The sequence below is a fragment of the Podarcis filfolensis genome, assembly GCF_964270895.1.
Source record: "Podarcis filfolensis genome assembly, chromosome: 13".
Classification (NCBI taxonomy): Eukaryota; Metazoa; Chordata; class Lepidosauria; order Squamata; family Lacertidae; genus Podarcis; species Podarcis filfolensis.
In genome coordinates this window covers 29531888-29558105 of record NC_139615.1, presented here as the reverse complement: position 1 = coordinate 29558105, position 26218 = coordinate 29531888, and the positions used below count along the sequence as shown (strand labels likewise).

At 46.7% G+C, this 26218-nt stretch overlaps 2 protein-coding genes across 3 annotated transcripts; one reads left to right on the top strand and one right to left on the bottom strand.

Annotated features, from left to right (window-relative positions):
• Window positions 1–400: 400 nt before the first annotated feature.
• On the bottom strand, window positions 401–25630 carry LOC310748128 (uncharacterized protein). Of its 2 annotated transcripts, XM_083583730.1 has the most exons (5): window positions 25106–25630; window positions 20898–20981; window positions 5765–5852; window positions 2283–2355; window positions 401–1380 (listed from the first exon to the last, which is right to left on the bottom strand). In XM_083583730.1, the coding sequence occupies exons 1-5, from the start codon at window positions 25127–25129 to the stop codon at window positions 1263–1265; spliced, it is 387 nt and encodes a 128-aa protein (XP_083439856.1). In that variant the 5' UTR covers window positions 25130–25630; the 3' UTR covers window positions 401–1262. The 2 variants fall into 2 exon arrangements, 1 of the variants encoding a protein (XP_083439856.1); XR_014541104.1 differs by lacking the exons at window positions 401–1380; window positions 2283–2355; window positions 25106–25630 and adding an exon at window positions 21204–21263 and having other exon boundaries at window positions 5768–5852.
• On the top strand, window positions 6994–25849 carry LOC310747944 (Golgi-associated RAB2 interactor protein 4-like). Its single transcript, XM_083583402.1, has 8 exons — window positions 6994–7134; window positions 8692–8746; window positions 9497–9660; window positions 17456–17655; window positions 20280–20529; window positions 21808–22094; window positions 24083–24129; window positions 25639–25849. The coding sequence occupies exons 2-8, from the start codon at window positions 8692–8694 to the stop codon at window positions 25752–25754; spliced, it is 1119 nt and encodes a 372-aa protein (XP_083439528.1). The 5' UTR covers window positions 6994–7134; the 3' UTR covers window positions 25755–25849.
• Window positions 25850–26218: the final 369 nt, after the last annotated feature.

The following is a 26218-nucleotide window of genomic DNA, read 5'->3' as shown; positions in this document are numbered from 1 at the left end:
ATGAGATTCTCCAGTTCTGCCAAGCAAGTGGGGGGGGGGGAGCAGAGGGAGAGAAAAAAAGAGAAACCAAAGCATTTTGGCTGGGCTAGTCCTATAAATATCATGGTTATTGTTCCTACAAATATAGAGTGACTCTCCTGCACTAAATCTTGTGGGACAGAAGCTGAAGTCAACTCTTTTGCTCATTTGCAGCTCCAGAGGGCATCGCTGGAACCTCAGAAGCAGCATAGCATGTGATGCCAAGAGGAAATGCAGGCAATCGCGCCAGGGCAGTCTTCTCTTGGAGGTTGCCCTCTTCGCCAACAGATCTCATCCAGCAAAGAGCAGCTGAAATGGTATGCATGGAGATAGCCAGACAGCCTTACCAGAAAGCTTGTGTGTTTGTGCGTGCGTGTGTGTGTGTGCAAAAATCTAAATCTATTAAATGGTTTAGAGATTTCTCATAGGAAATGATTCTCTCTCTCTCTCTCTCTCTCTCTCTCTCTCTCTCTCTTTGTGAGTCGAGGACCCGCCACCTGCATAGGAGTATAGTAAGACACAAAGACACATTATTTTAGGTTAATGGGCAAAATTAGGCCACAACTTTTATTGGTTACAGCATGTGAGTAGTACTGGCTTAGGCACTGGATGAAACAGCAATACCAGACTCCACCCCGCACAGCCAGGAGTCATATCAGGGTTAAAAACCAATGGGAGGAGCTTGTTGATGCAAATACAACTGGAAGCTCCCCCATGACATCACCAGGGGTCGTTCCATTGCCCTTGCCACCAGCAGGGCATCGGACAGGATCCACGACCGCCGGATTCCTTTAACGGAATACCCAAAAGAGGGGGGGTAGATGATGGCACATACCCAATCCTCCAACACAGCACACATATTCCAGCCGAGGACGCCTCCCTGCCCCAGCGGGAAGCTGTTCCCGCTCACAACCCCTCCCCTCTGGGAGGAGGAGAGGCCCTGTAAGACTGTTGTCACACTGCAGTTCACTTTACCACCACAATATCACCACAGATTTCCTAGCGCTGCTTCACCATTGCAGCCGCATTGGACACTGATGAGAAGGGAGAGAGTGGAGAGAGACGCAGACAGAGACAGAGGCCCAAGTGATGGAGGAACTGTAAGGACAGGCTTTGCAGCTCCCTAGCTGTTTTGCTCTATCATCACCACCTGTCTCCTCCTTCAACGGCTGAGGCCGAAATGGTCTTGTTGGTGTGAGGTGGGCAGTATGAACAGGAGGGGTGGGAGGAACAGGAAACTGCAATCAAACCGAGCAGGATTCAGACTGGTTCAGGGAGGGGTGTGCATCAGAGTCGCCGTGAAAGACTTTTCTCCCAATGTTTTGGCAGGGGTTTCCATGCAGGCTTCCATTGAATCCCCTGCTAAAAGAATAGATGGAAATCCATTTTAGTAAGAGATGTCAATGTTCATCCTTTTCTGTTTCAGGAAGGAGTTTGCATGGAACCCCCTGTTACGATAGAGGCATCCTGCATTCCTAGGTAGGAAGCTACCATTATGTAGTGCACCAGTATTCAAATGGGTACTAATGAGACTGGAGAAGGGAGATCCTCAGGCCTGGAGGTGAAATGCTCTCTCTCTCTCTCTCTCTCTCTCTCTCTCTCTCTCTCTCTCTCTCTCTCTCTCGTCCTTGAGACTCTCTCCAGGTCACACCCCATTTTCACACACACAATTTTTTAAATTAAATTTTCTGTTTTACAATACTCATTTAAACATTCTTAAAATATCAATAGCTTCCCTTCTTCTCTTTCCATGGTTCATTTTGCATATCATAAATCCCTGCATATTTTACAAAAACTATGCCATTCAGTATTCCATTATTGCATCCATCATAACTTACTTACACTGTTGAATTTATCTTAACGCTGCCAGCGTTTTCAGGTGTACACAACCCCCCTCCCATATATTCAATAAACGTTTTCCAATCTTCTCTAAACCTATGTTCTTCTTGTTCTCTTATTCTATATGGTAAATCTGCAAGCTGCGCATATTGTGTCAGCTTAAGTTGTCATTCTTCTTCAGTTGGGACCTCACTCGTTCTCCATTTTCGGGGCTAACAAAACACGGGCCGCTCCCTCCCTGCCATCATTCTGAATTTCACCTCCTGATCCAAAGGCTCCTCCTTCTTCCCCCGTTTGGCCTCAGGGATTGTGCTGCATTCATGACGCCATCCTCTAAGAGCTTTTTGCTCTCGCCACTCATTTTTATGGGTCTATCTTGCACACACGAACACACACACCAGGTATCTTGTGCCCTTCCCACTTACTTGCACTCCGAGGAACCAGAGGTGTCCACGCTCTTTCTCATTGTGCCCTTGATCTCTGCAGCCAGGGAATCCTGCAATTCAATAAGTCACAGTGGGCAGGTGGTCTTTCACTAGTAAAAGATGCTCAGGGAATTCCCAGAATCATTTTCTTTTTCTCACTCGTTTCCCATTTTGGGGCTAACAAAACATGGGCCGCAGTAGTGGCATACATAAATAACCTTTTTTGACACCTAGGAATTTCAGTCTGAATTATCCTCAACAAATAGGACACTGGGGGTTTTTTTTGGGGGGGGGTACTTTTAAAGATTTTTTTCAATTCACTATGGATTATTTCCCAATACTCTTTTACCCTTTTACAAGTCTACCACATGTGAAAGAATGTTCCCTCAACCTCTTTGCATCCCATTTTCCTCAGGCCACTCCTCTGACAGGCCCTGCTTTCCCTATTCCTCAAGTGATTTTGCCTGGCTGGAATGTGCCCTTGAACTGTGGCAATATCTCTTGCTTGCATGGCTGGAGGTAGGGGTTGTGTGTGTGTGTACAGAAACTTCTAACTTTTGTGTAGCTAGAAGAGTAGAAAAGTAAGCGTCGCATCCATTGCTCAGCTTACTGTTGCCTCAGGCCCCTGCCCATGAAGTCCCCGGAAGGTTCCGCAGAAAAGAATGCTGCCTTTCAGCTGAAGCATTTACTACATTTCTGGCACAATTGATATAACCAACTGGGCTGCAGAGCGAAAAGCGACGGGGACTGTACAAATGTGCCGTTTTACAGAAAGATCAGACAGGTAAGCGGCCTCCTCAGCTCTCAGCAACCTTGTGCTTGTTTCCCCCCGGAATCTTCCAGCGGGGCTTAATAATTGTCGATTGCATCCTGTCAACCCACATCTTCCTCAGCTTTCATCTGTCTCTCCTGCCTATTGCTTTGCTTGACATGGTGTCAGGTGGATCAGCTTGAAAGGCGTCCTTGGTCGTGCACCAGGGATGGAGCCGCAGCAGACTGCCTCAAACTGCCGTTTCAAAACACCTCCGCTTCTTTGCAGTCAAAGGCTCCCTCCTAACCATCCCTGCACCCTCCTACTTATTGAAGCGAGGGGTTCCTGCCAGCATACAGACCACAGGATGTTCACCTGCCTTTCATATGTTCCGGGTTTCCAGCCAACGAAGAAGAATTTCAGTCAACTAATTTGTCTTTTTCACCAACTGATTACTTTTAAATACATTTGCATGCTGGGAAAGCGTCAATATAAGTGCCATTTTCAGATAGCAAAAGGAAGTAGGGTGATAACTAACTTACAATAAACAAAATCTGCCACTTATAGTTGTTGGGAGGTAAATGGTTCCTTCCCCCCACCCTCCCCCCCACCTTTTTCTATTTCCTGTTATGAGAAAAACACCAGACACCCAATATCCTCCAAAACACACACACACACACACCAGCCAGATTGATTAGAATTGGCCCTCTCCAACACAGCTGGAAGATCTGTTATTTTTAAAACCTCTGTGACAGGCTGAAATTCAACAGGCAATGCTTTCCCAGGCATTGATTTCCCAGCTGCAGTGATTGGTGTGCTGCCTGTTGAATTCCTGCCTGTCATGCACCTGCCAAAGCACAAAGACATTTTTTTTTGAGGGGGGGAGAGAAGAGTGGCAATCTCTTTGCAGAGTCACGCAATACCTCTTCAATATTGTTTGTCCCTGGCTGATTCAGGGGAAAAGTTTCAGAGCAGCCCTGTTGCCTTCTGCAGTATCACAATTTTCAAACCAGCCACATCTGCCTCCCTCCACCCCATTGCCTTGCCTAGACAGTGCTCATCCTTTTCAATTCCAGGTCAATTACATCTCTCCTCGAGATTCTGCCTGCCAATCTCTCTCTCTCCACTATTTTCCTATCAAGGCATTTTTCTTCTTCTTCATTAGCTGCTGAGAATGAGATGCTCACTTCAGCAAGGAGGAGGAGGAGGTGTGGGGGAAGCAAAGGCATATTGAGGAGAGGGGACTTGAAATCATTTTCGTGGCCAGGAAAGGTGACTTTTAGCTATCCAGAAATAATAGTTTAACCATGGGACCCAACATGGCGGAAGCTCTGCTCTGATGAGTATAGTTAATACTAGAGCTGTGCTGAAAATTCCAAGACCGATGTTTTTCAACTATTCATTAGGTGTTTGGGGAGAAATTAAACTCTCCTGAAAAATCAGGGGAGGGGATTTTTCTGAAATGTTCACTTACCTTTACAAGGTAGTCCATGATCAGAAGAAACTTTTAATGTATGCGACAACAGCGGCTAGAATATTACTGGCCCCAAAATGGAAAAGCGATGAAATACCAACTGAAGAACAATGGCAAGAAAAACTGGCGGAATACGTGGCAATGGCAAAGCTAACTGAAGGATTAAGAGACAAAGACAATAAAGACTTTAAAAAAGAATGGGAACCATTTGTGCTGTATTTACAGAAACAATGTAAAGAACTGGACTCACTAGGAGGTTTTGTGTAAACACTTACAATGGACAAAATCAATATAGATATAGAAAATATATATTGATGTTAGAATGGTAAGAGGATAATAACATGCAAGTTAAGTTTAATTTCAAGAGTTAACAAAATAAGCAGGGAAATTTATATGTTAAAAAAACCAGAAGAGGAAGTTGAGGGAAGTCGTGGGGGGGGGGTTAGAAAATGTACGTTATGTTATTGGACATTACTATGATATAAATGTAAAAGTAAATAAAAATTATTTAACCAAAACAAAAAACAAAAAACCCCACCAAGGTAGTCCATGATCTCCCATTTTCCCCTTGCTTGTTTCAACTTTAAAAAAAATGTCCATAGCTGGTAACAGCAGCAAAAGACACTCTTTGCTGCTTCCCATGTAGTACAGTTCCTGGAAGGCTTAGGAAGCGCTGCCATGTCTCATCCCATCATTCCCAAGGCATTCTGGGAAGTGAAGCCACATGTGAGACTCCCTAGTCTACAGCTTTCCATCTGCTGAACTTACGGACAAGAGACTAGGGGGCCATCCACACTTTTGCTTATCCTCTGCCTAGAAAGCATGAGTCTGAGCAGTTTCCCACTTGAACTGCTCTTTCTAGGCATGCTTCTGAGCGGTCGTCCCCCTTGCCCGGCTCCTTTCCAAGGGAAGACCCACTCTTTAGCTCTGGCTCTAAATCAGAGTAAACATCAATCTGTGTAAAAACCCATATTGCCGCTCCGATTGAGTGCTAAAGAGCAGTTTCCCCCACCTTTGGGTGGGGGGAGGGAAACAGTGGGACAAAATGAAGTGTGGATAAGCCCTCAATGAGTTAAGTGGCAACCCCCCCCCCAAGTGAGATAAATTGATCCTCCCAACCCCCCAAAGGAGCAGAAAAGCAATTACCATTTTTGCAAGGGGTGTATATTTTTTGGAAAGGGGGAAGAGGGGCGGTTTTGGCTCAGCCTTAGTTAATCTGCTGTCCATTTGTTGACCCAGGTTGCTTTTTGCTCATCTTGAAATTTGGTAGGTGCGGCGATTTGCAATTGGAACTGATGCTGCATTTCAGCTGAAGTTGCTCTCGGAGTGGTTCAGCTTCAGGAATCTGAATATACATTAAAGGAAGAGGAAATAACTTCAGCACGATTATTCAACTTAGTATTTCTCTATCTTATCTTGCTTCCATTGTGGACCTCAAGGCTGTGAGTTCCCAGGACGTCTCTCATCAGATCTCCTTTGCATCATCTGGCTTAGGGCAGCAGGTGCTTTCAGAGACCATTTGCAAAATCTCCCATTGTGCACAGGTTTCTGTATCTACAGGTATTCCAAGGCCATTTGGGTAGGTGCACAGGGTGGCCCCAAGGTGCTGCCTGAGGCAGAACAGCAAGGCTGGCCAAGTTATTTCAGGACCTTGGACAGAAAAGCCCTCCTCTCCCCATCGCTGGAAAACAAACATGCAAGGATCACGCAGATCATTGGTCTAGGACTCGAATCTGAAACCCTGGAGAGCCTCTGCTCATTGGTATAGAGAATACTCAGTTAGATAGACCAATGATCAGCCTCAGTGTCAGGTAATTTCCTATGGTCCTAATTTGCCTGAAGCAGTCAGATCAGTCAGTAGAGCACAAGACTCTTAATCTTGTTGGGCAAAAGATTCCTGCATTGCAGGGGGCTGGACCAGATGGTTCTTGTAGTCCCTTCCAACTCTATGATTTTTTGACTATGACTCTGTGACCTCATTCGGCCTAATGGGAGGGGATAAAGGCTGCACCTGTTTTCATCCCTTTGTCTAGCCAAAGCTACAGGAGCTCTGTCTTCCTCCATCACACCTGATCACCACCATAGCAGGAAAGGGATCTGGGGAGAGAAGGGGGTTGGACTACGAAGCTGAGAGGGAGGGAAGAGGGGGAAACCACATGTTGGCTGCAGCTTTCCAGCAGCACGGTCTGTTTACCTTTTTTTGACCCTAGCCTTTGTTGCATGCAGACGGTTCCTGGTTCAATCCTTGCCATCTCCAAGTGGGGTGGTGAGATACGCTTGCCTGAAACCCCAGAGTGTCGCTGCCAATCAGTGTTGACAATATTGAGCTGGATGGACCAGTGGTTTGAGTCCAATAAGGCCACTTCCTAAGGTCATACGCACCATGTGTCGTGAAGAGAACCAGCCCAGATCCTGAACCTACCAGTCCAGGGAGTAGAGACGGACTCCTAGCCGCTAACCCCTTCCTCTTTACCCCAGCCACCCATTAAGGCCTGGGCTAAAAAGGTCATAGAGGCAATGATGACATCACAACATTCATCCCCCAAGCCAAGGGAGGGGGAAGCACAGAGGCAGCAGCTGTGGGGAGTTAACATTGAAGACCTTATGTTACAAGCTACAAAAAGACGGTCAGTGACTCCTAGACCTAGAGATTTTTGGCGGGACTCTGGGAGAGAGGCAGGGAGGGTGATAACCAAGGCTACTACAAGCAGTTGCCTGAGATGGTCCTCTAATAAGGGAGGCTGTAAAGTCCTATGAATGGTGACTATTCCCTAGAGACAAATAAACGGCAAGGACAGGCCTTTCTCTCTGAGGCTGCATACACACCCTTCACTTAAAGCACATTACTTCTTCAAAGAATCGTCGGAACTGTAGGTTACCCCTTCATAGTACACCCAAAAAACTACAGTTCCAACGATTATTTTTTTTTTTAGGGGGGAGGCTCATATGTTTTAAATGTATGGTGTGTACACAGTTGCAGGAGATGGGGGAAAACAGGTGCCAGGCTACTGAAATAGTCAACAGACATTCCAAGCACAAACATTTGTTCTCTTACCAGAGAGCATGTCCCAGCGTGCCCTTGAGGATATTAGAACTCACTGCTTGTTACGGTTTCCCAGGGGGCCCCTTCACATGAATGTGTATCTGTGCACATCACTTGATTATACAATCCTTGATGAAGCAGAGCTGAACCTGCACGAACCAACTCCATTGAAAACTCCATTGCGTCTGAAGTCATGGGAGGTGGGGCAAAAGTATTTGATCTGTGATGGGTCATTCACATTGCCACTCGGATGCTGCACTCAGTGAGTGACAGACATGCGCATATGTACTGTTCATAGAAAGGGGAGGGTCCACTTTTGGTCATGTGATCAAAACACCTAGCACTGAGAAGCTGATTGGCATTATTATCGATGCAAATTATACAATTAGCAGTACTAACAGTAGTTTATCCTGCCAGGAGCATTGCAAGATCCTTAAACAAATCAAGACACAGGACTATGGGCCATATTTGTGCATATGCTCCTTTATAAGTTCAGATGCAAATTTAGGCAAAGTTTCAGAGGGAAATCTGCCCTGTAAGCAAAGTATATTTTACATTTTTAAAAGGGGATGGAGCAGAAGTTCTAGAGCCTACTGGAACAACCCCCCCCCCCAAAACAATACTCCTGTATCCTGCATTTCGCCCAAAAAGCTCAAAGCAGTGTTCGTCATTTCAGTCTATTTTATCAAAGGGAAACTGAGCCTGGGTGAGAATGACTGAGCTCAGAATGAGATGTCAGAATTCTGGGCTTCAGCAGAAGAGGTCATATTTTTGAAAGCTCCCCATCTCCCTCATTATTAGGTTTAGGTTTATTAAATTTGTATATAGCTTCTCACTAAGAAGTCCCAAAGCAGGCTATAAGCCATTAAAAAAAAAAGAACAATACAATGATAACAATTCCAAATCATTAGTTGCTGCCCAGAAAAATGAAAATGCAAAACCACCACAAGGTTGGAGCCAGGCAGGTCCCCTTGGGGAAGCATTCCATAAACAAGGGAGGGGGGGATGCTACTACAACTGAGTCTTCAACCTCATGTACTTAGCATTTGTACGGTGCTGTTCAAAGCACATGAATTTCCTCATTGTAATCCTTATAACGCCCCGCGAGATAAAGAAGTAGTATTATTTCCCTATACTGCAGATGAAGGGACTCTGGAAGAAACAAAGCGAGAGAATGGCTTTCCTAAGGCCTTCTGGTGAGTTCATAGAATCATATAATTGTAGAATTGGATGGGATCAAACAGGGAAATTCATTACTGGTAGCTCAGTCTCTCAGCCGTTACTCTACACCTGCATTTACAGAATGCAGGGGGTGTTTTTAGCAGGCTGGATCATAGGTAGCACCTCCCCCTGTCATCTGCAGAACTTTCTGGGAAAGCTGGAGATGGGCTCTCTGGCAGAAGTAGAACTTACGGTAGTTATTTTTTATGACCTTCAGGAATTATAGTGCCATATGTTCCTCAGGAATTAAAAAAGAAATCTGGGCACTTATGGAATCAGTGGTTAAAATCAGTGCAGTTTTGAAAGATTCCATCTGCCATCTTGATTCAAAATGGTGTCCAGTTGTACCCAAACATTCTCCCAGATTGAGTGCAATAGTGGGTGAGATTGCTGACGGCTTTCCCCCACTCTCCCAACCCCATTTTTTCCCCTGGGCCAAGCATGTGAAACTGAAATCTAAGTTCCTCACCATCTCCATTTTATCCTCACAACCCAAACCATGAGGTAGGCTAGGCTGTGACTGACCCAAGGTCACCCAGTGAGCTTCATGGCTGAGTGGAGATTTGAACCCTGGTCTCGCAGGTCCCCACTCCAGTCCCTTAACCACTACACCACACTGGCTCACAATTGTCTCGCCCGCTGGTCATTGGCCTATTTAGCATGCCTAACTCACAGAGGTTCTTCCTCCCTGTTTCTCCCCCAACTGCACGCCGTTGTAGGTTCAGGACGAGGGAAGACACTGAGATCCCAGCTGCCCAGCGTCTCAGCGGGAGGCGACTACGGCAAAGGACTTTTCAACAGGGAGATGGGACCATTGCAGAGCCAGCTTAGTCAAGGGGAATACGCCTTACTCAGGCTTGCTCCCATGTTGGAAAGTGACTTTGTGCAGGTAACTTGCAGCAAGATCAAATAACCCTTCTGGTTGCCAGGTGAATTTTGTTCTCGTCACCCTTTCCCCAAGGGCACCTCTTCCCTAGAAAGCGGGCAGAGGGAAGAAATAGCTGGGGCTGGCCCTACTATTCTCAAGTGAGACGCCTGAGTCAGTTGAAGGATACGAGGCAGCAAGAAGCAGTGGTGGGGCATAGGAGGGTGGCAGAGAATAAGAGTTTGATATCCCGCTTTATCACTACCTGAAGGAGTCTCAAAGTGGCTAACATTCTCCTTTCCCTTCCTCCCCCACAACACTCTGCGAGGCGAGTGGGGCTGAGAGACTTCAAAGAAGTGTGACTAGCCCAAGGTCACCCAGCAGCTGCATGTGGAGGAGCAGGGAATTGAACCTGGTTCACCAGATTACGAGTCTACTGCTCTTAACCACTACACCACGCTGGCTCTCAATAGAAGTTTCCGGCAAATTCTGAAGATGCACCACTTCATCCCGGCCTTTGACCAGGGCCGGCCTGAGACATTTTGCTGCTGTAGGCAAAAGGCCCCAACACCACCCCCTCCCCAGTGCTGCCATCTCCACCCCACAACACCCACCGCACCCCACAGATCCAGGTCCCCACCCTGTTCCTGCCCCGGCACTGCTGCCAGCCCCATCACCACACCTGTGGCTGTGCTGGCTGCAGCCACAACACAGCAGCAGTACAAAGACAGGGGTGGGGGGAGTCTCAGATCCACTGCCTGAATCAAGTGTCTTTGCTTCCGCCCTTGCCTCTGACCCCTGCAATGTATGTTTTAAGACCCACCCTACACTTGCGGTTGTAATCTGGGTAACACTGTTTTTAAAGTTGCATTTTAAATTGTCGCAAGCCTCTCTCACAGGGAGGGTGACGGACAGGTAATAAACCAACCAGCATTATTATTATTATTATTATTATTATTATTATTATTATTATTCCCATATTGGCCTGAATATAAGCCTCACTTCCCCCCCAAATTCCCACCGTGAAAAGTTAAAGTGCGGCTTATATTCACGACCTTACAGTATGCAGCCAGGAGCACGGGGCAAACAGCGCCAGCAGTGTGGCAAAGTGGTGCCCACCCTCTCCTCTCCAAGGCCAGGAAGGGAGAGAGCAAGGAAGGAGAAAGGATGCTGGCAATGCAGTGCCCACCCCCCATATGCAGCCAGGAGCAACGAGGAATGGAGTGGCTTATATTCGGGTGTTTTTTCATTTTCTCTCTCTCCGCCCCCCTCCAATTTTCAGTGTGTGGCTTATATTCGGGTGAGGCTTATATACGGGCCAATACGGTATTAGGGTTGGATTAACCATTAGGCAAAATAAGCACAAGTTTAGGGAATCAAGGGAAGGGAGTTGCCACAGAGATTTTCCATGGCTGGATTTTTAACATGAATGGTCACAGATTGCTCAGCTGAGCATTCATTTTCTCAGTTGAAGCCTATTAAAAAATCCCAGCAGAACCACTATGCGACAAGACCTGGCGGCTAGCCTTATCTCTACTAAGTATAGAAGCTGATGAGTTATGTGAGATTAGTTTTGAGGAGCCGATCAAAGACTTTGCAATTAGGAAAAAGTAGGAGAAAAAAAATTCAAATATAGATAAAGTGGCAGTATACATATATATTTAAAAAATCATTTTCCATCTTACTGTAGGGTTTTTTCCATTTTGAAAAATATTTTATTTTATTTATACTTTGAGTTGGATCTATATGGGGGCACTAAAATCTTTTAAGTGCTTAGGGCCTCTAAAGGTCCTAATCTGGCTCTGATTATTATTATTTAGTACTAAATTGCTTGTCTGTTTGGCTTCTGTACGTGGAAAGGGGCTTGCGTGCGCCATTTTGCCCTTCAGGCCTGCCCTGGAAATGTGTGAGGTGTTTCTCTGCCCAGAATTGTAGCAGATGCAGCCATTTCTTGAGGGCTGGGATTAAAAAGGACAGGAAGAACCGAAGCTGCTTCATTTCCTTCCTGGCAGGCTGCTCCTAAAAGCACAGGGACAGAGGAAGTTAAAAGAAGAGGAAGAAGATGGCCACTCTAGGCCCACCCCCCTTCCCATCTCTCCTGATGACTTAATCTCTCAGGTAATAGGGGAAGGGATGAAGCTCCACGTGCTTGGCATGCAGAAGGTGCCAGGTTCAGCCCCTGACAGGGACGGCTGAGAGAGACCCTTGTCTTTAGCCCTGGAGAGCTTCTGCCAGTCACAGTGGACCACACTGAGCAAGACGGACCAATGGTCTGACTCATTATAAGGCAGCTTCTCGTCTTCCAAGGGAGAAATTCTGGGGCTCAAGGCTGCATGAAATGGTTGTTCATTATTAGGCATTTATCATTTAGCAAGTGTTATCAGCCCTTCCTTATCCTCTAAGGCTGCACCTTTAAAAACAACAGAAGCAGCAGCAGCAGCTCCTGTGCCTTTAATAGCTACTGGGCAGGCAGAACCTGAATGGATGAAGTCTCTCTCGTTGTTGCCTCTCCAGGCCAGGAAAAGCTCCACTGGTTGAATTTCTGCCTTTGCACGAAGAACTGACAGGAAAATAAATAGGCTTGCCCAATGACCAGTTTTTAAAAAGTAAGCAAACATCTAGGACAACTTCTGAGCTTTTAGCACGGGCGTGACTTTAAGAAAACGGCCAGGGAATCTTTTTAAGACTTGGAGATGGTAAGCATGATCACCTATTGTAGGGTAATCGACTGTTAAAAGCATAGTTTACAAGAGGAGTTTGAAAACTGGCAGTCTTAACAATGATGTAAACAAAACCTGCTCCTTTTCCCTTATGGGGTACCCAAGCGCCCGTACAGAGTCCTTAAGTGGGTTCCCTACTGGTAGGAGCAAATAACAGAGGCCAACCAGAGAATATTGAGAAGCAAAGCAGCTAGTAAGTCTGATCTTTCTTGAACTGTTGCAACAGGGTCCTCACTCACCACATGCAGGAGGGAGGAGGAACCCAGAACAAAGGTGTGCAAGCTCTTATACAGTGGTACCTTGGGTTACAGACGCTTCAGGTTACAGACTCCACTAACCCAGAAATAGTACCTCGGGTTAAGAACTTTGCTTCAGGATGAGAACAGAAATCGTGCGGCAGCAGTGGGAGGCCCCATTAGCTAAAGTGGTGTCTCAGGTTAAGAACAGTTTCAGGTTAAGAATGGACCTCCAGAACGAATTAAGTTCTTAACCCAAGGTACCGCTGTATAGACTTTTGAAACTGCCACCCTGTAGCCCAAGACCACCCCCCAGTACATCATACATACATTACGGAAGGGGTGGTCTACAGCAGAGGGACTGATACTACAGATGCCCAAATGACTCTTAAATCCTAGGGATGGCTCCTATTCTGACATCCTTCCCATGCAAACCATTGTTCCTCTTTTGCTCCTGCCTTTACCTTCTGCTGTTCCTGAATGACAAACCACTAGAATTTAGGTAGAGAACCCACAGCCTGCGATGACTGATGCCCATTGGTACCGATAGGGCGGAAGGCAGGGAGACCAACAGTAGGTGGCGCTAACGAGCCAGAACCAATGAGAGGCAGAATCAACTAATTATATATTTACCCCTCTTCCACCCTTCCACAAGCGGCAGCACTGAAACTAAGGAGAAAAAAACTGATACACAGGTGGCGTCTGGCCAGACTGAGGTTGGTGGGGGGCAGTGCCCCATATACCCAAATGGACCAGCCTCCTCTGCCCCTGGACTATCCTTCCTCAGTGCAGCCCCTAATCCCACCCTCCTGCTTCCTGGTGCTGCCAGCATCCCTGCTGAACAAGACAACCAGGATGTGAAGGATGGTGTGTGTGTTATATACAGAGGACCAGACATTCTCTGGGGTGGCCCCCAAACTATGGAACTCCCTCCCCACAGCTCTAGAAGTCATATCCCTAGCGCACTTGCCTGCAGACGCACATTCACAAACACCAAGGCAACATCGAGCGCACTGTCTCCCACTTCACACTTTGCATTTGATGCAATTCATGTTGAACTGTGGCTCAGAAAAGGAAAGAGGAGGCCTGTTTTGAACAACAAAACACAGCCATTTATCACAAACAGCAATTATGAGATGTTTTCCCCTTAGTGCAACATCTTTGTGATTTTAATATTAAATCATACGATAGGACTTAGATCCAGGCTATGACAAAGTCGGTTCTTCCTGGATATAAATGCCGCTGCTTGCCCCCGGTGCCACACACAAAACCACCTGTCAGATTGCCGCTGAATGAGTTTGACTGTAATTTCTTCTGCAATTAACACGGCCAGATCCACAGGAGATTAAATGTTCTTGTTTGTTTGTTTAAGGGACACTGCTTTGATCAGTTTACTAACAAGCCCTGCTTTAGTGCAGGACCAGCTATTGCAGAGTTATTGAATATAGCTGGGTTTAAAATGAAAAAGAAAAACCAATGCAGAGCTGAGAGCTGTGGCAATACCTCAGGTACTTTCTGTGTGGGAATATGGCAGCTGCAAATTTACAGAAACGAAGCTGCTTTGGAGGCTCAGGCCTTCCTTCCCTATAGACCTTCTTAGGTGCTGAGACTGGCAGAGGGGGCCCTCTTAGTAGTTCTGTTGCTTGGGGTGGGGAGAGAGTGGCAGCTTGGGAGAAGATATTCTCTACGGCAGCCCCCAAACTATGGAACTCCCTCCCCACAGATGTCAGACCCTCCAAATATCCTTATTTTCCAGGGAAAATAGGTTCAAAAAATCTTCAAACCTAGCAGTTTGAAAGCACACCAGTACAAATAGATAAATAGGTACCGCTGCGGCGGGAAGGTAAATGGCATTTCCATGCGCTCTGGTTTCTGTCACAGTGTCCCATTGCACCAGAAGCGGTTTAGTCATGCTGGCCACATGACCCAGAAAGCTGTCTGTGGACAAACACCGGCTCCCTCGACCTGAAAGCAAGATGAGCGCCGCAACCCCATAGTCGCCTTTGACTGGACTTAACCGTCCAGTGGTCCTATACCTTTTACCTTATTTCCCAGGGGTAGTCCTGGATTTACAGAAGCTGTCCTGGCTTCTGATTTGATGCCAGAATATTCCACTTTTCCTTGGGACGTTCCTATTTTCATCAGAGAAATGTTGGAGGGTATGGAGTTACCCGACCCCCCAAGCCACCTGAAGGCATAGGGTATAGGGAATCTTTGTGATGCTTAATGTTTTAGTATGCTTTCATATATGTTAGAAGTCGCCCAGAATGGCTGGGGCAACCCGGTCAGATGGGCAGGGTATAAATAGTAAAATTATTATGATGGAATAGGATGTCTCTATTTTCATCAGAGAAATGTGTGTGAAAGGTGTGTCACCTTCATTATATACAGCTAAGGACGTGCCTTTTTACCTCAGCTTTTGATACTTGAGGCGTCAAAATAAGACCCAACTTATTTTTATGGTTGCTAGTTGTTTTGAATTGTTTTTATATTGTGTTTTTATGCCGTAACTTGCCCTGGGAGCTTAGGGTGAAGAGCAGGTAATCAATCAATCAATCAATCAATCAATCAAATAATAGACCAAATCGGACCACTGGTCCATCCAGGTAGTTATTATTTATAGCAACTAGCAGCAGCTCTCTGAGGTATCAGGCAGGGAGCCTTTCCCAGGCCTATGTGGAAATGTCAAGGATTGAACCCGGGACCTTCTGCATGCCAAGCAGGTGCTCTACCCACTCAGCGACAGCCGTCCTCCTCCAAGTGTGTCCCTGCTTTCATTTGTGAAATGCAGGGTGGCACGTTACTCACATCCCTTAAATTATCTTCCCTGTTCTTATGGAGATGTAAAAACAGTTAACTGGCAGTCATTATAGGCCCTTATTATCCTATGCAGCAATTTCAGACTTCAGAGCGAGTGCCTGACAGGCAGGACAAGAGTAATTTGTGTTATGTTTCTGCAAAACAGCTTAGATTTCCTTATTCTGATTCTTCTTCTTTTTAAGCATATCAGCTTCAGCTTGTTGTTACATTCAGAAGCTCCCCCCTCTTTCTCAAGCACATTTATTTATTTGTTTGTTTATTTGTTTATTTATTTAAATTGAAGGCAGGACTCACTGAAATTTGTCCAGATCCTCCTTGTGGAAAGAGAGCTTCCAAATTAAGACCACTCCATATGTTGTTAAGCAGGTGGAGACTTTAATTGAAAACCTGCCTACAAGAGAGGCCTAAATAGGTTTGAGAATGCAGCACTCTTTGGTTTCCTCTGTTGGAAAGACATATCAACTTTGCCTCCAACAATTTCAGCAACCATGCCTCCTTATTAACTAATGACAAACTTTCCCCTATTTGCTCATGTAAAAGTCTCTCCGTTGTGATCATATATTGAGATAATATTCCATAACCCTTTTCTTATTATCCATTGGTCCACACCCAGTTCTGTATCTTCAGTTTCCACTTCATGTTGCATTTGCTATATTCTTCCAGCCTTATTTAGTATTGATTCTTCCACTTGTGTTTCTTCCATTCTTTTTCCAAAAAATAAATAAATGAAAAATTGCTTTATCCCCTGGGATCACTCCAAGACATAGGTAGAACTCTTTCTCTCTCAATTCTATTGATGTCAGATTATCCAGATAACTCTGCATCTCTCCATTTATAACTTTATTTTTGTTCTCCAAAATCTCAGCTTTATCGTTTGGTTGCTTCATTTCTCCATACACTTGTATAGTGGGTTCTTCCATTTCATCAGTTGCTCCTTCTAGTTTTGCCATGGTTTCATCTCTCTGTCCTGCCAGTTCTTCGTTGTCTAGAGCATCTATATCATTTCTGATACCTTTCCCCATTTCATTCATGTCTGGCTTAATTTCATTCCTCATTTCATTCGTCTCCGATCTGTAAGATTTTATTTGTTCAGCAAATATCTGCTGAAGAATGCCAATAGTAAGCAGTGTGTCCAAAGCTGTTTTTCTTTCCTCTATCGCTTTTTAAATGGAACTTGCCATACTGAATGTTAAGGTTACTTAAAACATAAATGACACACAATCAATCTGACATCTTCCACCCCCCAGAAATTAATGGTGAAGCTATGCAGGAATCTCACCTAAACGATCTGTGACAGATAGCCATCCGACCTCTGCTTAAAAACCTCTGGTGAAGGCGAGTCCACCCCCTCTCATGGGAGTCTTATTGGCAATACAGTTCTTCTTCATGTCTAGGCGGAATCTCCTTTTTTTGTAACTTGAATTCATTGGTTTGAATCCTACTCTCCAGAGCAGGAGAAAACAAGCTTGCTCCATCTTCCATCCTTAAGATATTTGAAGATGACTATCATATCTCCTCTCATTCGCCTCTTTTCCAGGCTAAACATACCCAACTCCCTCAACCATTCCTCATAAGGTTTGTAATATGGGAGAAGCACCAACTTGCTTAAAAGAGGTCAACTTCACTGGGCATAATTGCCAGTCTTTTGGTCATATCTGAAGCAATCCTTTGGATCCCAGCCATAAGCTAGACTTCTTAAAACACTGGTGGCCACCAAAGATTCAGATTCTATGGTGATTTCCACACAGTATTTAAACAAGAACAACCCAAAACAGCTGGGATGTGGCTGCTTAGGCTGAGCAGCTTTCATAAAGTTTGTTTGAGCTGGCCTGTCAGAAAACTGAGGAAACAATATATTCCAGGAATTTACTTTTATGCTCTGCTGATGCCAACAGCATTCTGAGTGGCACAGTGAGGTCTCAGGCACCGCCCTTCTTGAGACGGTCTTATGAAAGACTTATGATGTGATACACCATCAGTGCCTGCTCATTCTGCTGAATGAGGCCCTGTGTATCTGTCACTGCCCTTTCCTGTTCTCTGCAGATTAACAAGCGAGGAGAGGTGATTGACGTACACAACCAAGTCCAGACTGTGACTGTCGGGGTTGCTTGCACCTCCTCCAGCATGACGGTACCCAACGTGCTGCTTCTGGCTCGCCCCACCTGCCCTCCCGAAGAGACACCCCAGAAGTTTAAAACCTTGATCCGCCAGTCTTCCTCGTCGCTGGGATTAGAGCTCACCAGGTAAGCCCAGCTCCCAGCTCCATACAGAAAATCCTGCAGATGCTGCAATGCCTTTCAAGGCTTCCTAACGTAAGACAGGCCACCATTTTTAATGGATGGAGATGCTACAACTTGAACAGGTCAAAATCATGGGTGACGTGTTCATGGTATCTCTAGGCTGTAAAAAAAAGCTTCACCTGTTCATTTCTGCCTGTTACGCCACAGCTTTTCCTGGACTGAAGACTCTCGCAATCCTTTTTTTAAAAGGTTGGCAATCTTACAAGGGTGAGTTTGGGGTGGGGGTGGACAGGATAGGGTTGATAGAACCAAAATGACCACACTATGACTTCTGAAATTTGTTTTTAATTGTGAACTTTAAATTGTTATTTAAACCTGCTGGGTTTTTTCCCTGTATTTTTCCGTGTATAAGACGCCCCCATGTATAAGACGCCCCCTATTTTGGGGGACTCCAATTTAAGAAAACAAGGGGGAGATGGCACAGAGTTGTTTTTTTTGGGGGGTGCCAAAAACCACTCCTTGCAAAATCTGCCTCTTGTGTGTCCTCTCGCCAGCAGAAGCTGCCAATCACCCGCCCAATTGCCGCAGTGTCAGGCAATCAACACCAACTATTGATGCAGCAACCAATAACACGCCCAATAGCCGCTGACAGCCACAGCAGGAACCTATGCACTATCCATGTACAAGACGGCCCCCACTTTTTAGCATAATTTTAAAATTAAAAAAACAACAACTAGTCTTATACATGGAAAAGTACAGTACTCATTATGATGGAGGGGTCCTTTATCACGGCTCATGGCTCAGCCAGTAGAACTTGAGACTCTTAATCTCTTAATGGGATTTGTGGGTTTGAGCCCCACATTGGGCAAAAGATTGCTGCATTGCAGGGGGTTGGACTAGATCATGGGTAGGCAAACTAACGCCCGGGGCCCGGATCCGGCCCAATTGCCTTCTAAATCCAGCCCGCGGGTGGTCCGGGAATCAGTGTGTTTTTACTTGAGTAGAATGTGTCCTTTTATTTAACATGCATCTCTGGGTTATTTGTGGGGCCTGCCTGGTGTTTTTACATGAGTAGAATGTGTGCTTTTATTTAAAATGCATCCCTGGGTTATTTGTGGGGCATAGGAATTCGTTCATTTTTTTCCCCTTTTCTTTTTCAAAATATAGTCTGGGCCCCCACAAGGTCTGAGGGACAGTGGACTGGCCCCTGCTGAAAAAGTTTGCTGACCCCTGGGCTAGATGCCCCTCATGGTCCTGCCCCACTCTATAATTCTATGATTCTATGTACTGCAGCAAAGTTGTCAGACTCATCTTTGGAACAGGGAAACTTGTCCAAAGTGATTAGGTGACGCTTGGAGAAGTTGTGTCATCCTTATCCATCTCCCCTCTGGTCAAAGGTAGCGGGTATGCTATGTGTGAGTGGAGAACAGGACAAGCATTTTGGGCAACAGACGGAAATTTTGAATGAGACAGAATGGGGTGAGGGAGAGAGAACTGAGGTGTAAACTGTGGGAGCACTTTGGGGAGCTAACTGCCTTACTGGAGGATGACAGTTTTGGCTGTCTGTTCTTCCTCCACCTATGCTCAACCTGTACATTTTGCATCTCTGGAACATCCTCACTGCTTGGAGAAGTGGGGTGAACAGCACTGATTTAATTTAACAGGCAAGGACCGTGGGCAGACAGGCAGCTATTGGCAGGCAGGAGTCTAGTAGCTTTGGCACTGCCGACAGCTTCTGTGACTGAGCGTGGCTTCAATTCAGCCCTGCTTCCTGTCCTCTCTGGATTCCTCAGTTCCCAAGTCCACAGCAAGCTGCCATGCTGAGTTAGACCATTGGTCCGTCTAGCTGAGGACTGTCTACACTGATTGGCAGAGGCTCTCTGTCTCCCACCCCTCTTGGCCAACTTTTCCTGGAAGGGTTTGCAATCCTTCTTGGTGGGCTGGCCGCTAACAATGAATGCTGATGAATGAGCAACCAAGGTCATCTAGGAATGGAAGGTGGCAGGTGGAGCTGAGCCTCTGTGTGTGTGTGTGTGTGTGTGTGTGTGTGTGTGTGTGTGTGTTTTGTCAGCTTTGTATAGAAAAGGGAGGAAAAGCAGAGGAAATTTTGTATTGTTGCAAGCACCTGCTTTGAATGTGCACCGTGACCATTTCTGGAGGGTTTTGTATCATTTGCTAGGTGTTTGTATCAATTAGTAGGTGTTTACTCAGTGGTCTTGATGGTTGTTGGCTACCAGCTTCTAGACAAGCCTCACCTGCTTGAAAAAGATTGCAGAGAGCAGCCTGACAGTGCAGAAATATTTGTTGTTTTTTTAAATAGATGAAGAACCATGGACCTATTTGTCTAGAATTTGGGGGATTTATCCATCCAGGCTATGCTTGCAAAGTTCACCCAGTTCTGCCAAACAGAGAACAAGAGAGAGGCTAAAACCATTTCTTCATTTTCCTCACTAATAGTGAACTGGGAGGCACAAAAACTTCATGTCTTTCTTAATTGGGGTTCAGCTTTGGACCCCAAACTGACACCTTCTGAAGTTGTTTGGACCAAATCGGGGCTGTTTTTGTATGTGCTGAATCAGCACCCAAACTGAATCACGCCCCTAATTCCTCCTTCCCACCGCCTACAGGCTTATCCCTCTGCATTTTGTCAAGATCTCGCTCCACAACGCAGAGAAGAAGCAGCTGCGATTCAAGCTGGCGAGCGGCCGCACCTTCTACTTGCAGCTCTGCCCCCAGCCTGGCGCGAAAGAGGATATCTTCAAACTGTGGGTCAAGGTGGTCAACATGCTGCGGCCACCCTCGGACCAAGGGCCCCTATTGCACAGCAAGAGCGAAGACCCTGGGGGGTCTGGGGAGGCCCTGACCGATAGGGCACAGGTGTGCAACTCTTTCTGTTTATATAGTGTAATCGCTATACAAGACACTTTGCAGGGCAACATAAGCACAGGAAACGGGTCTATCTAGCTCAGTATTGCCTACACAGACTGGCAGCAGCTATCCAGGATTGCTGAGAGCGGTTTCTCCCAGGCCTCTAGGAAGATGCCAGGGATCAAACCTGGAACCTTCTTCAGATGCTCTGCTACTCGGCTACAGCCCTTCTCCATGTCTCCATGCCCCCTTGCTTAAGGCTACCAGATTTTTTCCAATGAATCCGGGGACACTACTAAATAGATGGATTTTGCCAGGGGACTGATTTGTAAATCTGGGGACTGCCCCCGGGAAACGGGGACGTCTGGTAACCTTACCCTTGCTGCCTTCTGCCTTCTCCATGCCCCCCTTGCTGCCCCATACCAACATCTCTGATGCTGCAGGAAGCTCATGGGAGAGGTCTGGGGTGGGAAAAACAGGGAGAAGCAGTAAGAAGAGACTCAGAACTGATTTGATTCCCCTCCCACCTCTTAGCAACACAATTCGATCCTTGGATGCTTTAAGCTGGTTGGACATCCGTTGGAGAGAAGAGAGAGAGAGAGAGAGAGAGAGAGAGAGAGAGAGAGAGAGAGAGAGAGAGGAGTTATCTTTTAATTTACAAACAGCTTGGTACATGCACTCACATATCACGAAGAACACGAAGCAGCCCCCAATTCGGGTTGCTTCTCTTACAGCTCTTGCAGGAGTCTGTTAAATCAGATTTGTATGAACATTTCTGCTTTTTTAAAGAAAGAGCAAACGGCAGTTTGATTCCGTAAGCTGGGTGGAGGGTGGAGGGGATGTTTGGTGGAAAGGGACCAAAAAAAAAAAAAAAAAAAAAGCACACACGCACACATGCACACACACACCTGGGATATTTTCTGTGCTGCTCCACCCATTGGTGTAGATGGCAAAGTGGTGGAATAGACATGAGTATGGTGAGGGAAGAGGCAGGAGTGTGTGGACCCTCATGTGCCAATTGGGCCCACAGAAATGCTGCATCTGAACCTTGCTTCCAAGACTGCAGCCCACTCCAGACCCCGGTAGTGTGGTGTGCTGGTCAGAGTGTTGGACTAGCACCTGGGAGACCTGGGTTCCAGTCCCAAAGCCACGAAGCTCGCTGGGTTCCCTTGAGCCAGCCACTGGTTCTCAGCCGAACCTACCTGGCAGGGTTATTGTGAGGATAAGACAAGGGTTAGAATTATCTGGTGGTGCATTCAACGGTCCTGATCCATCTGTCTGCCCCAGAGCCTGGGATCCTTAAACCTAGAAGAAACAGTGAGCATCCGGAGTATCTATTCCCCCGCTGAAGTTCGCAGCCCTGCACAAGAGGATGTCAGGAGCAGGCGCAGCCTGGTTTTCTCCATGGGGAGCCAGCCCAGCTCCAGAGCCCCCAGCCCTTCTCCATTTGAAAGCGAAGGAAGGACAACTGAGTTTGAGGAGCTGGGGGTGCCGGAGCCATTGGAGCGCCCACCCAGCACCAGGAGTCGGGACAGCCAGCCCGAGAGGACTGAGAGGAGCCCGAGGATGAGCAGGTACTGGGTGAGGGCTTGTTTGGGAGAGGGGAGGGGCGTTAAGGGAGCTGAAATTTGCAGCGCTCCAGCTCAAACACACTGTTTTGAAAAGCAGGAGAGAGCAAGCAAGCAACTACTGGGAGGCAGCGGGGTGTAATGGTCAGAGCAACAGACCAGGACAGTGGGAGACCTGGCTTGAAATCCCCACCCGGCATGAAGCTGATTTGAGTGCCCTGGGGCCAGGCGCCATACAGAGGCTGTGTACATAGCAGACATTGAAAGCGCGTTTCCCTAGGCACGCATGCGCACCCCTGGGAATGGCAACTTACCTCTCACAGAGCTAGAATTCCCAGCACCCTTCACAAACTACAGCTCCCAGGGTTCTTTGAGGGAAAGCCATATGTGCTTTAAATGTATGCTGCGTGTACACAGCCATAAAGTTGCTGCAAAGATTGCAGGGGCAGGGGATACCACAGAGAGCCACCACATCACTTGGCAGTCAACCAAACCCTTTAGGAACCTGGAAGATGCAAGTCATGTCAGCCTGTAAACAAAGAAGGGCGGCACCTGTAAGCCTCTGAGGTGTTGTTGGACTAGGAATGATTGGGGATTAAAAAGGTAAAGGGACCCCTGACCAATCGGTCCAGTCGTGGCCGACTCTGGGGTTGCGGCGCTCATCTCGCTTTATTGGCCAAGGGAGCCAGCGTACAGCTTCCGGGTCATGTGGCTAGCATGACTAAGCCGCTTCTGGCGAACCAGAGCAGCACACGGAAACACCGTTTACCTTCCCACCGGAGCAGTACCTATTTATCTACTTGCACTCTGACGTGCTTTCGAACTGCTAGGTTGGCAGGAGCAGGGACCGAGCAATGGGAGCTCACCCCGTTGCAGGGATTTGAACCGCCGACCTTCTGATCGGCAAGTCCTAGGCTCTGTGGTTTAACCCACAGCGCCACCTGTGTCCCTATGATTGGGGATTAGCAAACCAGTATCTATTGGTTATTTAATCAAACAGTGAAATGTATTTTATTGCTTATTGCTTATTGCTTATTTTTATTTTCATCATTGTTTCTTTTATCCCACCTTTCCACATACAGATCCCAGGGTGTCTTAACAACATCTAAAACGCAACTTTTAGAACAGAATTAAAGCTATTCAGTATTGGATTTGACAAACAGCATTATAGCTCTGCAATTTGGAAAACAGATTTCAGAGCTGGTTTGTTTGTTTTGTGGCCCCCTGAAAGCTGAGTTGCAACCACCCCAAATTGAAACACATCAAATGTTGAAACTGATTTTCAGACTTGGGGTTCATCTGGACTTCCTTTTGTGCCATGCTTTCCAGGCACAGGCCTGCACTTTAAAGCTCCCTGTCCAAGCAGTTGTTATCACGGCGCTTTCATGGAATCATAGAATTGTAGAGTTAGAAGGGACCTCAAGGATCATCTAGTCCAACCCCCTGCAATGCAGGAATCTGCAGCTGAGCCATACGGGGATCAAACCTGCAACTTTGGTGTTATCAGCACCATGCATGCTCTAACCAACTGAGCTATCCAGGCCCTGAGAACCCACATTTTAATGCTGAATTGGAGCAAATGGCAACTGGCAGAAAACCTAGTTGCCATTTGCTCCAACTCAGTGGTAAAATGTGGTTTTTCCTGGGGAAAGCGATAGGGCAGAAATACATCCGTCCCAACACAGAGCTTTAGAGCCTGGATCTGTGCCTGATAACATGGTGTGAACGGAAGTCTGGACAACCTCTAGGTAGATTTCACCTCCAGTATACATATGTTACTGGTTGTGGGCGTGCATCTAGTGGGTTAAGAAACCAAGAGACCGGGGGGGGGGGCAGCTATTGAAGGCAAGCCTGCTTGCATCCTAAAAAATAATGTTGCAAGGTAACTAAATTTGTCCAGGGATCCAAAGCTGGGAAAATTTCCCACGCCGGCCGTAGGGAATTGTGTGATGTCATTGCATGGAGTGGTCTTGACGGGCTTGTTCTCGTTTCAGGAAAACCAGTAAGAGCAGAAGTAGCAGAAGGAAGTCTCCCCGGAGAAGTAAGAGATGCTAAACGTCCGTCGAGAGCTGACAGTTCTGCCCTTTGGTGGCTCCTATCAATCACCTTCCTACTCTAGCTGATAACCAGCAACGCTTAGGTTCTGAACTGGTCTCTTTAGGATGGCCACTTCTTCCATTGCCAAAAATGAGGATAAAACAGGCCACAGTTTTGTCATTATGGTTGCTTAAATAGAAATGCATCTCGCCATAGTGTGACCAGTGCCCCTGGTTCAGTCCGCTGCCCAGGTGTTCACTGCTGATGGGCAACATCAAGTCTCTGTTCTTAGGCTTCTTCTTCTTTAAGCCAGATCAGGGCCATGCAGCCCTTCAAAGGCCACTATAAAGCCCCACAGTGGAGGCTGATCCTTTAGGGCCCAGCGGTTCTCAACCTGTGGGTCCCCAGACATTGTTGGACTACAACTCCCATCATCCCTGAGCTCTGGCCTTGCTAGCTAGGGGTGATGGGAGTTGTAGTTCAACATCATCTCAACCACAGGCTGAGAAAGGCTGCTTTAGGCTAAATGTTCAGTCTGTCTTCAGCGAGACTCCATTTGTTTGCCTTCTTACTTACAACCAGTTTCCTATCAGCTTCCTCCTCCTTAGTTTCAGTGTTGTCCTTATAGACATCAGCAGGGATGAAGATGGAGGCAAAAGCAGAATTAGTTGGCTCTGCCCATCATTGGCTCTAGCTCCCCCTACTGTTGGCCTCCTGCCTTACGCCCTACCTGTTGGTGACAAGGGGGAAAATAGGTATAATATGAGAATTCATTGGCTGCCTAGATCTCGGCTTGGGACAATTATTAGTTGGTGGGAGAACCCCAGCAGAGATTTAAAATCACAAAATGTGCAGCTAGGAAAACGTGGAAATATAGACTGTTGAACCTTTAATATATGCCCTTGTGAGTTACAAAATAGTCTCCTCTTCCCCCAGCATAGAAAAAGACAATGTTTGGTAAGTTAAAATGGTTTACTTACAAACTCTCCAAAGGTCAGATTCATGTGCTCTTCCACACAGCATTCAGAAAATGTTGCAAAGGCAGGAAAGCCTGGCTTAGTTACAGAAGCCAAGTGGTATAGGAACACAAGAATGGCTTGTTAAAGCCATGCGGTCTGAGCTTGGAGCAACCAGCTCAGACCTTGTCACATGCTGAGGATGTTGGTGGCCCCCAGCTCCTGACTTCTCTACACACCATGCTGGCTTGAGATGATGGGTGTTGGAGACCAACAACATCTGGAAGGCTGCAAGTTTCCCATCCCTGGATTAGGCCTACACTATCCCTCCTCTCCATCACAGAACTACAATTCCCATATTTCTCTTAACAGGAGGAAATGGCTATTAACCCAGTTTAAGTTAATGGGTCTCTCTTTTTCAACTCAGGCTCCTAACCCTGCCTGCCTGATCTTTCCATCTCTCCCACTTCCTTGTTTGCCTGCACACTGTGCCCATAAGCAGGCCCTTGTGCTCCAGGGAGTCATGTGTCTACTTCCTTTTCCTGTTTCCTCGGCAGGTTCAAGCCGGAAGCCCAGCAAGATTATCTCCCTCATCAGATCCTGCTCCTGGGGGAGGCGGAAGAGGAGCAAGAGTCGAGATGCCAGGTCCCGGGGCAAAGGAAAGAAACGCTGAGCGGAGAGAAAGGAGAACCCAAATTCCGGAGCCTCTTGGCCACCTTAACATTACTAAAGAGACTGGTTATAATAAAAACAAAGAACACCAAAAAAGCACAAAGCATTGTGGGTATGGGGGAAATGAGAAGCAAGGGTCAAAGTTAAGGGGGTGCAGGGCACACTGAAGGCAAAGACAGTTCCATTTTCTGACACTGTGTCGCTGCTCTGCACCTGCAGCTCCCACCAAATGGTAGGGCCGGCCTAGCTTAAGAAACTTCCAGACGAGGCCAGAAGCAGACTGAGGGAGCGAAAGCTCTGTACAGGACCAAATTGTTTCCTTTTTGGACGTGCTGTCCTTTCTGTTGAACCCCAAGATGAAAATCCCTCCACTGGTAATCAATAAGGCCTCACACCTTTGGATTGGCCTGTTCCAATGCGGCCAGAGGCAATTATTACCGGATCCCCTCCATTTCTCCACTTGGG

Coding starts and splice junctions, on each gene's coding strand:
- LOC310747944 (XM_083583402.1), top strand. CDS start 8,692: ATGAAGGGACTCTGGAAGAAACAAAGCGAGAGAATGGCTTTCCTAAGG. Junction 8,747..9,496: donor GGCTTTCCTAAGGCCTTCTG/GTGAGTTCATAG, acceptor TTGTAGGTTCAG/GACGAGGGAAGACACTGAGA. Junction 22,095..24,082: donor AGGAGCCCGAGGATGAGCAG/GTACTGGGTGAG, acceptor TTCTCGTTTCAG/GAAAACCAGTAAGAGCAGAA.
- LOC310748128 (XM_083583730.1), bottom strand. CDS start 25,129: ATGAATCTGACCTTTGGAGAGTTT. Junction 5,853..20,897: donor GAAGGCAGAAGGCAGCAAGG/GTAAGGTTACCA, acceptor ATGTATATTCAG/ATTCCTGAAGCTGAACCACT. Junction 2,356..5,764: donor GCCGCACCTACCAAATTTCA/AGATGAGCAAAA, acceptor TTATTGAATTGC/AGGATTCCCTGGCTGCAGAG.